A 14,416-nucleotide genomic window follows, 5' to 3' on the forward strand; every position below is an offset into this window, starting at 1 on the left:
TGATGTACTGCAGAATATTTTTATAAAATCCCAGGCCAGGAAAATCACCTTCGTGTTTTTCTGTGTTTTATCTTCAGCTACTTTGACACAAAGGCATCTGCTGTGATGCTCACACCTTTGATAAAGTCTGGAAAGTGTCAGCTTCCTTTTTATAGATAGAAAAATATGTAAATGTACTGATCTGAATTATAATATTTCTGACTGTCTGAGGCAAAATTTCCCAGATTTAAATCGAATCGAATTGAATCGAATCGTGGATCGAATCGATTCGGGACCTTGTGAATCGGAATCAAATCGATTCTAGAAATCAGTGAGATACCCAGCCCTACTTTCTAGTGTTTCTGTCAAAGCTGCATTTTATTTTGAAAAGTTGTTTCGGAAGCATACTTCTTCCTCTAACTAACTTGGCGCTGTGACATTACAGTGAACACACGGGCTAGCCAGTCTGACAGCAATCAATCTTCCAGTAAGCAAAGGAGATCTCTGCATTGTCCACCCGGATCTATATTATTTGTGTTATGAGAAGAGGACGCGGGCTCTCTTTGGACAGCGGTGAGGAAAAAAAGTAGCGCCGGGGCTAATGCTAGCTTACGGCTGCCTGTAACATGACCTAGCTTAATCGGTTAGCCTCCAGGACAGCACTCACCGTGAGAGATTTTCAAGTGTTACAGCTGCTAATAACTAACCGGGAAAAGCCGGACATATGTGTGTACAGCTACCTATCTGAACACCGTGTGTAGCAATGTGTAGGAAGATGCACGGCGTCATTGCTAACTCTTGTTCGATAACTTTGCTAAAAACACTTTTAATAAACAATCCATCTTCCATCCACTGCAGTTTGATACTTTGATACTTAAGTTATGTAACTGTAATATTAAGATCAACAGAAGTGTTTCGGCTCGATCCAAACTGTGTTTGCGGTGTTGTTCGTGCCCGCTGATACGAGTGTGTTTGTCCTTGCTGACGCCTCCGGTTTCAGATTGACCAGCATGGCTGCGGCCCCTCCACTCAGACGGACAGACTCGGCCCGGGGCGAGTTTTCCCCTCTCAAGCACTTTGTTGTGGCCAAGAAGACGATAAGCGATGTGTTCGAGCAGCTACTCCACTACGTGAAGGAGACTTCAGAGTTTGTGGAAGGTGAGAGAAGTTTGCCTGGGAGCTTCTAACACCGACTTCTTGTCAATCAGGAGTGTTGGTGCAGGAGGCGCACAGCACTTGCTTTTCTTCATGCTGTGTTTTTGTGCTGACAGACATCAGCGGGAATAAAGTTTTGGAGAACATCGCAACTCAGGATCAGAAGGAGCAGATTAAGGCATATAGAGACAAACTGGCTGTCATCAAGGAGGTGCTGGCACGCAGGCACATGAAAGTGGCCTTTTTTGGCAGGTTAGTCTACCTGTTGACCAGATTTATTTTTATTTAATGACATTTTATTAATAAAAAGTTTTTGTTATCGGTTTACTTCAGTTATGTGTTTGTGAGATTTAAGAAGATCAGAACAGGTATTACAATATAAACGGTGCATTTGTGAAGAAAGTGGACTCACACTCATCTTAAGTCTTGCTAAAGAAGTCTTTTTATTTTTATTTCAGTGTAATCAGGTGTTTTCACATCTAGTTTTACTTTTTATGTTTACTTTCGTTGAACTATAATAACCATGATGCTTTACACATGCTCTACCAAAAGCGGTGCTATTCTTAAATGGTATTTTCCAGAGTGGGTTTTTTTTTGTGACGCTCTCGGTCGTGGGAATGTAAAGCACTCTTTTCCCTGTTGTGTGGAAGGGCGTGTCTTTACTTTCATTTTCTTTAACTATGAGTCAGTGCCTCGAGTAGTTACCTGACCGTGAAACTAATGTGTTACAGCAAAACAAGCATGTCCTATATTCAAGTAATTCAGTCAGATGGCAATAAATTGCACCATACAGCAGCTGGACTAGCTGAAAATAACAGGAACTTTGTACATAACACTTTCATTTCTTTATGAGTTTTTAAAATTATGAGCACACTGAGCAACAACAGGTCTCACTTGCAAATGAGACCTCGAGTGTCAGTGGGACCGCCTGTGTGAATAAAGGTTAAATAAGTAAGTAAAGAATCTGTTTGTTGATCTCAGGACCAGTAATGGTAAAAGCACAGTGATTAATGCCATGCTGAGGGATCGAGTGCTGCCAAGTGGTATTGGCCACACCACCAACTGCTTCTTGAGTGTGGAGGGCACCGATGACGATAAGGCCTACCTCAAGACAGACGGCTCAGATGAAAAGAAGAGTGTCAAGGTAAGTTTAATTCAGAGGCAGCAGAATGTTTTTGGAAGTTTGCGAGCTCTGTCTAGTAATTATGTGCAGCTGATCCCCTCCAGAGAAACCGAGGACAAAGTTTACGTGAACACACGCACCAGAATGCCACCGTGGTCGTTAATCAGAGCATCTGCTCACACTGCTTGCCGCTCTTTCTATCATACTATACATTCTTATTCTTGTTGTTTGTGGTTTGCTATTAAAACACCAGTAATAATGGGACTGAAGTTTTTCACAGTTGCAGATAAATGTAGCACTTGAGTAGCTAAATGGACTGGTTCTTATATGGCGCTTTCACACCAGCACTTATTTCTGTGTAAGTGCTTTCTGTCTAACTTCACACACATTCATACTCCGATGTGTCTGCAAGCATGCAGAGTGGAGCAGCCAGGGATTGAACCACAAATCTTTCAGGTAGTCGATGGCTTGCTCTACCTCGTGAGCTACAGCCACGTAAATAGTCAGTTGAATGCATATTGAACTGGGCAAAGGCTGAACTTGTAGCCATGTAAGAACATGTGACATGAAGGCAGGCTGTTTACTGCAGTGTCAGGTGTCTGAAATTTAAAGGAGACCCTACAGTCTTGTTTACTGTGTGGAGCTGAGCGGCTTCGTCTCACCTTCCTAATAATCAGTCCGGTGTTTTTACGTGTTAATAACTCAAGTGATTAAAGCTAGGTGGGTTTCCAAGTGGTAAATTTACTCATATTTATAAATAATGCGCTTCTACTCGAATCAAGCACTCAAAGCACTTTTCACTACAAGACACTTTTCTTCCAGTCATACAGACCTAAGGTGCTTTGTTAACACTCTTTCACACTCTGATGGATTCTTGGGACAATTCAGGGTCCAAACCAGCACCCTTCGGTGGTTTTTAACACATTTTGGTGGCTGCAAAATGTGCTATAATTTTCATTTGCATTACTATAAACTTTTTGTGTAAATATTCCTAACATCAGTGGATTTCCTCCCTGTCTGCAGACCGTGAACCAGCTGGCTCACGCGCTTCTCATGGATGAAAGCCTGGATGCCGGCTGCCTGGTACGTGTCTTCTGGCCAAAGACCAAATGTGCTCTGCTGCGAGATGACCTGGTGCTTGTAGACAGGTAACAGGATCAGATCTTCGCATCTGAAAAGTCCACCTATCTCGTACATTTGGTGTATTTGACCTCCCTTCTGACTTCCAGCCCCGGAACAGACGTCACGTTAGAGCTGGACAGCTGGATAGACAAGTTTTGCCTGGATGCTGATGTTTTTGTGCTGGTGGCAAACTCGGAGTCTACACTCATGAACACGGTAAAGTGTCTCACACACATCAAACTCATGTTTGGCTGCTGTCCTGGTGTCACTCTGTTTCAATAATTAGTTGCAGCAGCACTTTCATGCGTAGATAGGGAATAACCCGAGCTGGGGAAAAGGCCGGATAACGTTTTAAATCATCGAAACAGCTCCATGGGTGAGCGCCACTCACTTAAGGATTGATCAAAGAAATTCCCTCATTGTTCCCGCTTGTAATTCAGCTCTGAATTTTGTCATCGTATTGCCAGCACCTGTCATCTTATCTGATCTGTCTAGTCAGCTTTTTTCAGATTGCCTATATGCTTGTGTCAGTCATCAAAACCATTATTAAAACCATTATTAGGCTTGTTAGTTACTGATCTTTTATCTGCTCTTTCTTTGTCAGTTACTTGTTTAAACGTATATTAATGCATATATTGATAGCTATTAGATGATAGGGTCGCTGTGTCCGTCGGCCCGTTGTCACCCGTCATTGCTCTATAAGCCTCTAAGTTTTCATTTAAGTTGATGGTGTCCTCCAAAGACCTATCTCCCCTCACCACACTCCCTGCTGGTAACTGATGCCCTCAGGGGTCGGTGCGTTGGTGGTTCTTGGTGTCCGGGGCTGGGCGCTCAGGTATGTACCAGTTCACTCCCGGTGACTACTTGGCGGGGCCTGGTGCCTGTTGGTCGGTCAGGTCTCTTCCGGGGCAAAGGGGGCCCTCATTCTGGCACAGCTGGCTGCCGGCAGAGCCGGCGGGCACGCCACTGCAGCCCCCTCTGGCTTCTGCTCCGTGGCTACTGGGTGACCCCTCATCTGGGGCTCTCCTCAGCTCTTCCCACACTCCAGTGGTCCTCCTTGGACTCTCGCACTCTGGGGCCTCTGGATGTCTGGGGCCTGGATCTCTTCCATGCCTGCTTCATGCCCTGGGGGACGGGGCTATGGCTCTCTACATCCTCTAGCAGACCGTTACATGGGGAAACCTTTTGAATACAAGCGCGCTGATCCACATAGGTGTGCACACGGGTGTTCACTGTTCATAGACACAAACTACACCTCTATTGGCTGCTATTTCCAAGCACATTGTGCACTGTCTGTCCTGCTTGCTGCACAACAACATTCAATATTTAGTATTTACTGCTGTTTACACTTGGCTAGATTAACGTGATGGTGTTGTTTAGTATGTTGCTTTGTTTTTTGCTTGTTTTCTCTTTTTTCTCTCAACAGGTGATCCAGGAGATTTTTTTTTCTTCTTTCTCTTTTTAAGTGCCCTTTCTCACTGTCCCGCTTCCCTTCTGTTTTTCTTTCCCTTCATCTTTCTTTCTCCCTTTCCTATCCCTCAGTCATGTCTGTCCCGTCTGTAACAACTGAAAATAAAATATAATAATAACAACAAAGGTCGATCAAATGGACCAATACGGCAAGGCCGTGATGATCCATTGGGCAAAGTAAATCCATTGGGTATCCTTGTTGGTCTTCAGACAACAATTCTGACGGCTAAAGAACCAAATGGGACAGGCAAAAAAATAAAAAAAATAAGTGGATGGTGGCACAGCAGTTTGACTCCAAGTTTCCAGTTCTGTGAGAGCCAGAGGGGCCGTGTGGATGTTCTCTATGCTGAGCTGATAAGAGTGCAACCAGCCAGTGTTTGTGTCCGACCACAAACAGGCCCCACTCTTCTTTCTGTCTGCACATTCATGCAGCGTGAAGCTAAACACAGCCAGTCACAGAGATCTTTAGCGCAGCTGCAGTTCTTAAAGGCAAAGCAGACTTGCATTCCACTCTGGGCTTTTCTGTAGATATAAATCGAGGATTTATGTAAATAACTTTGATGGCTGAGTAGCAAACATAAAGCTACCATTTCTGCATAAGTGTGCAAACCGTGAGGATTTTTACCCCTGCAGTCTGCACCCTGTCAAATCAAGCAGGAGCTTTGTTTTGGAAAGAAAGAAATGACTTCCTGTCTTTACTGTTCTGCACTACTCAGACTGTCCTTTAACTTCTTTGCTTCTAGGAAAAGCACTTTTTCCACAAAGTGAATGAGCGTCTTTCAAAGCCGAACATCTTCATCCTCAACAATCGCTGGGACGCCTCAGCAAATGAACCAGAATACATGGAGGACGTGAGTATGGGATTGCTGTGTCATCAGCCTCCAATGAAAGAGATTGTTACTTTGAGAATAAATAATGTAAAAAACCTCATACGTGAAGGTGGCGTGTCTTCTTTTTCAGGTGAGGAAGCAGCACACAGACCGTTGTGTGAACTTCTTGGTGGATGAGCTCAAAGTTTTGGACAGTGATAAGGCACCCAACCACATTTTCTTTGTCTCTGCAAAGGAGGTGCTCAATTCCCGTATGCAGCGTGCACAAGGCATGCCTGAAACAGGTGAGGATACAGGGAAGGTCGGACTAACAAAGTGTACTACCCAGATTTCATACACGTGTGTTCACCAGTGTTACGCAGAAGCCTTGATATCAATATAAAGCAGAACTATGAATGAATATTAAATTAGAGGTTTAGATGTTTACATCCGATGTGAGTCAAAGTATTGTACGCGTGCATTTTTGCAGTCATGTTCAGAACTTTATGATCTTTCTAATGTGATTAAATTGTCCAACAGGTGGCGCTCTTGCTGAGGGCTTCCAGGAGAGACTGAAGGAGTTTCAGTGCTTTGAAAGGAGGTTTGAGGTGTGTTTGTGTGCGTTTAGGAAAACGAATACATTGAAGCGTATATTCCAATGTTTACTAACAAACTGAGTGTTGGATGGATGTTTCAGTCGTTACAAATATAGGATTCAAAGAAACGTTAGGTTGCATGGATGCCTGCTGAGAGCTGCAGTTAGCGCATCGTCAGAAATTACCGCTGAAGAAAGAAGGGAACTCACCGCTAAGCTAACTGAGATTGTTTCCTCATTCATTGTGAGCAGGAGAAGAAAAGAGTGGCTGCTCTACAAGAAGCAGAACTTAGCTTGTTGCATAAGTCTGCTAACATTTGTGGAATAAATAAGAAATCTTCAGATGTTCCTTTGCCAGCTCAAAGTAGTAGTAGTCTGTGTGTTTCGATGTTTAAAAAAAAAAAAACCAAGAGTCGGCGTGAGTCTTCCCTCGAGCAGTAACAGCTGACAGAAGCAGCCAGCTGCTCAGACTTTGACTCCCGCAGAGCCGTCCACTCGCTGCGCCTTTTTTACATCAACCTGCGTCTTCATTGCTGAAATCTAGATTCACTTAGGTGAGGGCAGCCGTTTGTTTTATTCCACATTTTTTTCATTGAGTTTTCTATTGCTGCTTTTTTTAATTTATTTTTGTTTAATTTTGCATCTTATTGTGGTATTTTGTTTTTTGTTGTATTTTACTGTATAGATCCTGGGAATAAAAGCACATAGAATAAGAGACATTTGGCTTCACTGGCAGCTTGGTCTGGCTGTTGGGGTTGTTAGTGATGGATGCTGGAACATCAGATTACATCCAACATAGGAAAATGTTAAAGTAGGCAGTTAGCAAGTTAGCATACACTTCTCCTCCTCCTTTACACCTGAAATAGCCCAATAAAGGAGGAATTGTTTGGAAGAGAGCATATCAGACAAATCATCATACAGCTGGGAAAGGGGAAACAAAAAGTGCTCTGTGAGAAAAACAAAGAAAGCACAGTTCTGATGACGTAGATTTACTATATCGTTAGAGAGCTGCTTCTGTCAGGGTCAGGAATCTGTTTCCAGTAAGTCATCGCGATACTCTTTACTTAACTTAAAATGAAGAACAGCTACTTTAAATCCCAACATGACATAAATTCCTACTTATCTATGTTGCACTTCCTCCTTCATTCTGTTGCGTTTGTGTTTAAATTCACTTAATATGTTGATTTTTATTTCTTAATTTTGTTGTGAGATCACCAACACACTACTGTGACCAAATGTGGGCTGCGTGACACAAGATACGCACTCTGCTGCTGTCGTTTCCACACCTGTGTTTCCATTTCTTTTCTTCTTCTTTTAAGTCAAACGTAGCAGGTGTTTATCTTGTCCTACATTCGTCCCTGGTGGCGTGCAAGTTCCCGCACGGCGTCCAGCAGCAGCCACAGTAAATGTCACAGTAACTTGTGTGTTATGGCCTCGCAGGAGTGTATCTCGCAGTCAGCAGTGAAAACAAAGTTTGAGCAGCACACTATCAGGGCCAAGCAGATCACAGAACAAGTCAAGAGCATAATGGATGCCATCCACATCGAGGCCGCGGAGAAGAGGTGAGCGCCCACTACGTTTTCTTTACTTATAATGTCTGATCTTCCTCCAGCTGAAGGGTTTCTAGAGATAAAACATCAGCATGCTGAAAAATTATGTGATCATTTGAGTTGTCAACATGTGTTTTTTTTGTTTTTTGTTTTGCTTCTTTCTGCTGTGCAGGTCTAATCAACGTTTTACTGTCAAGTTATTTACCTGCTAGTTTGCATGTGTGACAGCATTTCCTGTTTGGGGGGTGGGGGTCTTCAGAGTGGCGGCACTGGAGGACAGAGAGTATCAGATGGATCGGCTGGAGTTTGTCAAGAATCAACTCAACCTGCTAGTCGATGAAATTAAAAAGAAGATCAAGGCGATCAGTGAGGACGTGGAGTCCAAGGTAACACTGACAAAAGGAGAAATTGATTTTTTTCTACCCTGAAGGATCTCCAACCTCAGATATTTACTTTGTGATTACACCAACACATGCAGTGCTAATTATCTGCTGATCACTTAGGTGTTTCATCTCATCATAGTTTTTAAGGAGCCAGATATTACTATATATCAGCTAAGAGGTTTTTTTTCTGCTTATAAAACAGATTTCTCGTTTATTTATGAACTTGGTCACGCTGTCTGCTTTTATTAGCAAACACGTTGCCAACAGCAGATGGCAGGGTGCCCTCTGGTGGCCAAATTATGCATAATCAACACCTGATTGAAGGGTGTTTCACCTGTCTCTTCTTTAGATCAGCTGATAAATTTATCAGATGTTATAAATGCCAGTAGGTCAGCAAATAGCAAATATTATATCAATCAATCAATCAATTTGTAAGCAACATTTAAAAACCACACATGTTGACCAAAGTGCTGTACATAGTAACAAAAGTAACAAGTAGAACAAACACGCACAGAGAATAAAACACTCAGTCATGAGTAAAAGCTAGAGAGTAAAAATGTGTTTTGAGACAGGCTTTAAAAATGTCAAGTGTTGGAGAGATCCTAATCTGAAGAGGCAGACTGATCCAAAGTCTGCTCCGTGTGTAGCCTGCTGCTAGGGACAATCAGAAGCAACTTATCAGCTGACCTGAGAGATCTGTTTGCAGTATTTTTAGTTAAAAGGTCAGAGAGGTATGACAGAGCTAATCCATTTAGAGACTTAAAAACAAGCAATAACATCAATTCTACAATGCACTGGAAGCCAGTGTAAACGAGCCTGGAGAGATATGGTCATGTTTACGAGCGCCTGTCAGGAGTCGGACTGCAGCATCCTGAACTAGCTGAAGAGCAGAGCCTGGCTGGTACCGAAATAAAGACTATTACAGTCGTCAAGCCTGGATGAAATAAACGCATGGATCACTTTCTCAGAGTCAGCAGGTGACAAGCTGATTAACAGAGCTTTTGTCTGTTTCCTTTCTCCTTTAAATGAAAGTAACTTAATTACCTCTATATGCAAAAATAAAACTGTAATTGGTTTTTTTTTCTTCTTTATTTCGCTGATATTGAAATTGGAAAAACTTCTTGATGCCTGGACAGAAACCAGAGGAAGCTCCATTGTGTGTCACTGACTAGATCAACTTGAGCTCCCATGTTGCGTTTTATCCAGGTTTCCACCGCCATGGGGGAGGAGATCTGTCGCCTTCATTTAATTGTTGATGAGTTCCACTGTGACTTCCACCCCTCACCTCAGGTCCTCAAAATGTACAAGTCTGTAAGTAAAGGCAGCATAAAAACACCTCAGACGAAATAAAAGCCAATAAAATGATGTTCTGCTTAGCCGGCTGTAAGGGTCAACAATCGATGCTCATTAAAGTTGTCTGCTACACATTGAGTCACCAAGCAGATAAACTGCCTGTACATACTACTTGCTGAAGTTTCTCTCTGCTACACTGTGTACTACACACATTTAGTTTAACTTTATCTGACAGGCCTCTGAAAGCAGTTAGCATCTGCTAGCTTTAGCACTACAGTGTTCCAGTTTCAGTTTTAGTGGAATAACAGATGCAAAGTCTGCATAAACACTGTGACAGTGCCATGCGTGCAAAGATCCTTTTTTCCATCTGACCTCTGACCCCTGTTGCTGTTGGCAGGAGCTGCTGGGTCACGTGGAGGAGGGGATGGGCAAGAATTTGGCTTTCCGCTGCTCCAATGCTGTCAACGCCTCTGTTCAGTCCACCCAGGAATACATGATAGGTAATTCACGTAACACGGATGTTAATGAATAAGAGCTCCTTTGCAATGTTGCAATATAAAAGCTGAAGTCGTTAACGCAATTTCTGAAAATGGTTTCATCTCTTAAGAAATGGATATTTTTTATTAGAAAATGGCTTCAGGGCAGCATTTTTTCGCTCCGTCACTCATTCGCAGCATTGCTAAACTTGGTCAGAACCTTTTTGCCTTCAGGCTGATGTCTGCTACACCCTGATCACTGCTATATTTACCCTCCTCGCTGAATGCCGTCATTCCATGCCCCATTATGCGACAAATGCGTCACTGTCATGCACGCATGCAAGCTGTGCTCGGTGACAGTGATGTTGTAAAGGTGTTAATGTGCCCTCTGATGAAAAGACTTCCGGAGCTGTTCTATAAATCGGTTTCTCTTTTTCCTTGTAAGGAAAAGTGCAACACAAACGTGTCATATTTGGTTCTTAACTTTGAGCCCAGCAGGTCCCTAAAATTATACCAGCTCCAAATGTGTCCAAATGTGAATGTCCTCATTTTGAAGGGCTGCCCACTTAGTGTCCAAATATGCCTTCTCTTCATTTTATGCTGGGATTCTCCCTTTCCAGAGAGCATGCTCCCTCTGCTTCCCTCTTCAACCCAGAGCCAGGTGTCCATGCTGATGAACAGCAGGAAGTTTGACATGAGTTACGACCTAAACTGCGCCACACTTTGCAGCGACTTCCAGGAAGACATTGAGTTTAAGTTTTCGCTGGGCTGGAAAGCGTTAGTCCACCGCTTTCTGGGATCTGCCAATGCAGAGAGAGCTCTTAGACTGGTGGACCAGAACTTTCAGGTGCGCACCAATCAAGAATTATTATTGTAATGAGACTTTTTCACATCCTATTCTGAAAAACTCTGCTTGTCATTCCTTAGACACCTCTCCCAGCACTGCCTCAGACCCAAACACCCTCCTCCTCTGCGCCCCCCACGACCGTGGCAGTGCCCAACCAGCAGACAGCCCTCATGACCCAGGAGGACCTGATAGTAGCCATCGCTTCCCTCAATTCCCGCACTTCAATGGGCGTACTGGTCGTTGGAGGAGTGGTATGTTGTGTCTGAGGTCGTTTTTAATTCCAACATATGAAATATGGTGTGTGAGTAAGGAAGACAGTAAGTCCATTTTTTTTATCTAGCACATTTCAAACAAAAGTGATTTACAATAAAAAGAAGAAAGAAATAGAAGAAGCTGCTCTTAACCACAGCACTGGTTTCACTGTCAAAGATGTTTGAACCTGTTTTAATAAAAGGAGCCCGAGAACCCAGGTCTCATTTTAACCTCTCAGTTAATAGTGGACAGTCGAACAATATGAACTCTGATTGGACATATTTAACTGTAAGAAACTGTCTTGACATTGAGTTTTTATTTGTTGCACTCCCTGAGCTTTGTTATGGACCAGGGCGTTCCAGTATTCAGAAATCAAAAGTAATGTAAAGTTCAGCTAAATGTCCAAAACTGTGTGTCCAACGAAATTCAGGCCTTATGTTTGCCACCACTGAACTAACATGTACCATGTACTCCCAACTTTGTGATGTGCATTTTAGCCTGTTTAACATTTTCCTGTTAAAAATGGTTGATATTTGTTCCATTGTAGCTCAAAAGGATTGTTTAGACGACCGTCTTTGTAAACCTATAGAGAGAAGAGTAGTATTTGCAAATACATGGTGCTGAACTCGACATGTTTAATCTAAGCTTCCACCACTGAAACAGCAAAATAAGCATGCTTCACCTGCCTACTCTCTCTCAGGTGTGGAGAACCGTTGGCTGGAGGCTGATCGCCCTGTCAGCCTCTCTCTATGGCCTGCTGTACCTATACGAGAGACTCACTTGGACCACGAAGGCAAAGGAGCGTGCTCTGAAGCGGCAGTTTGTGGACTATGCATCCGATAAAATGCAGCTCATGGTCAGCCTTACGAGTGCAAACTGTAGCAAACAAGTCCAACAGTAAGTGTGCTGCCTTTCATATCATCTGTCTATCCAGTGAGCTGACGGTATGCACTGTGAACCATCTAAAAATCATTTCTGCCACTTGCTCTTCTGTGTGCATGAACAGGTTATAGCCTCATGGTTTTTGCTTCCCTCCTCCTGCCTCCTTTCCTAATTTAAACCTACACAGCTCAGCCCCGCCCTCTGTAACAGAGCTAAATAAATAAGCAGTGCCACACTGTGCCCTCTGTGTTACCAGGGAGATGGCAACCACCTTTGCTAGGCTCTGTCAGCAGGTGGACCAGACGCAGAAAGAGCTGGAGGCAGAAATCCGTCAACTGACAGCGAAGATCGATCAGCTGGAGAGCATCCAGAGCCGCTCCAAGAGCCTGCGGTCAGTCCAGCTCCCTCTCTTATCGGGAATAACGGGAAAAGTAAAGTGTCTGTCTGGGAATTTATCAGGAACCAGTGTGGGGAACGTTAACGTCTCAGATCAAATGAATGATAACAGTAATTGGAAACGTGTAGTTGAGTTCTACATGACAGATATCACAAAATGTTATCTCAACCCAAGAAGGTAATAAGTCAAGTATTTCTCTTTATACACGATGTGTGCAGACATAAAGCCACTGACCTGGAGAAACAGCTGGAGGAGTTCACCAAGCAGTATTTGCAGCCTGAGCAGTGAAGATCCTGTTCTTCATCGCTCCACAGTTCAGCTCTCACGGAGTCAGTCATTCCTCAGTTCGGTGCCACGTCACTGCAAGATCGCGCAAACTACAGCCGAGGTTTATGCGCCGATGTTTTGATAATCAGCTTCTCAATTATTCATTTATAATTGTGTTGGTACCCCGGGAACAGTTTTCAATTTGAATAGCCACTTGTAATTTTTTCCCTTCTTTTTGTGATTTTGTAGATTTGACTGTTAATCTAAAAAAAAAAAAAAAAAGACGATTCTTCATGATTAGCAGAGAGACGTGCAAAGGCCCAGACACAACAGGGTCTGCTGTATGTCAGGCTCTTCTAAAAGCAGTGAACACACCTGAATCCTGTGGTGCAGATATGCTCCACGGGTCACGGTTATCCTGGTCGGCGTGCACACCACCGGTCGGGTGCTGTATTTGGACACTAATGTGCTTCTGACTGTGAATATTTCAGTAACCTCTATGGAGCAAATCAGTACGACTGTACGTGCATCTGTTTGGTCACATCTACATTGTGTGAAAAACAAATTAATTTAATAATGAAAGAAAACATTTTCACAGTTACAGGAAGCTCAGTAAATTCACTCAATCGTTTGAGTACGATTGAAAAGCTGAAGCCTTGTCGGCTATTTTCTAATACTTCAAACTGTATAGAACAAAAGCTTTCAAAATATTCATATATATATTTTATAATACCCTATTTTATTTATACCCATTACCCGATGATGACTACACCAGTGTGCACTTTGTAAACTTTTTTTCCTCAAATGTGTCCTGAAGTATGTGTAGATTTTCCAAATTGCATTAAAACTGCAACGATCTAAAACGAGATTTTGTGTGTTTCTTTTTGGACACTTACAGAAAAAAGGTCAAATGTGTTCAATATTGCAATAAATTAGAGTCACTCTGCTGCTAGTTTACGATTGAATGGCGTGAAGTCGACAATAACATGCCGTCTGCTGCTGATAATGACTACTGACTGTAAAATGAACAGCAAAAATCAAAAGCCCAACCTGTGGCTGTCTACATGCACAGAAATCTCCAGCCAGACCTACATCAATTTGAAAGAGGAATTCCTCCACTGATAGTGATGTAGTTGCTGCACCCGAGGTTTATGTAGGAGCATAACCAGAAAACAGCCAGTTTAGTGGAGTCCGCTGTTGTACTGAGACACTGCAGACATGTTGCACAGAGTGACTCGGATATGCTTTGGCAATCGGCCGCATTTGGGAATTAGCAAATATTTGCAAGCCTTAGCAAATCTGAGAGTGAATGCAGTGCGGTTATTAGGATACACATTGCTTCCAACCAGCAATTTGGTTACCACAACTACTTGTAATCTGTCACTGAATTAGGAGGCTGGTTTGGTGTGACTAGAGCCATAAAAGCAAAACAAAAAACAGCTTGGCATAGGAACTGTGCAGGATTTCGTTTTTCTTTTAAGGACGGAGGTTCTCCGAGTATGTTTGCAGTTCCCTAAGAATACAGACTCATTTTATATTAGTGGTTTATAGCTTGATGACTTGATTCACTTGTTAGCAAGACATTTGCTACGAGTCTCCACAGCAACTCCTGACGAAGGCACCTGCGCGTTGTTTTAACTTCTAAGTAAATAACGATCAAATGACTCGTATGTGCTTTACATAATAGTTAAAAAGAGCATTTTGAGCTCAAACTACCTCACTGACTGACTTTGTGTGTAGATGTGTTTCACAGTTATATGGGCGGGAAAGTTTGCGTGAGTGTGCGCTGTGTATTTGTTTGCAAAGACCATCCATG

The 14,416-nt window shown here is 42.9% G+C and overlaps 1 protein-coding gene across 1 annotated transcript; it reads left to right on the top strand.

Annotated features, from left to right (window-relative positions):
• The first annotated feature begins 392 nt into the window (after nt 1–392).
• On the top strand, nt 393–13,466 carry mfn1b (mitofusin 1b). The gene is made up of 18 exons (XM_085264369.1): nt 393–552; nt 980–1,137; nt 1,251–1,386; nt 2,116–2,278; nt 3,281–3,405; nt 3,487–3,595; nt 5,593–5,700; nt 5,810–5,963; nt 6,199–6,266; nt 7,694–7,815; nt 8,063–8,189; nt 9,393–9,497; nt 9,877–9,979; nt 10,576–10,802; nt 10,883–11,053; nt 11,755–11,951; nt 12,193–12,327; nt 12,552–13,466. The coding sequence occupies exons 2-18, from the start codon at nt 990–992 to the stop codon at nt 12,619–12,621; spliced, it is 2,268 nt and encodes a 755-aa protein (XP_085120495.1). The 5' UTR covers nt 393–552; nt 980–989; the 3' UTR covers nt 12,622–13,466.
• The last annotated feature ends 950 nt before the right edge of the window (nt 13,467–14,416 follow it).

This window comes from Mchenga conophoros, linkage group LG23 (genome assembly GCF_057382185.1).
Source record: "Mchenga conophoros isolate Kocher_MC1m ecotype Shallow Benthic linkage group LG23, M_conophoros_male_GT1.1, whole genome shotgun sequence".
Lineage (NCBI taxonomy): Eukaryota > Metazoa > Chordata > Actinopteri > Cichliformes > Cichlidae > Mchenga > Mchenga conophoros.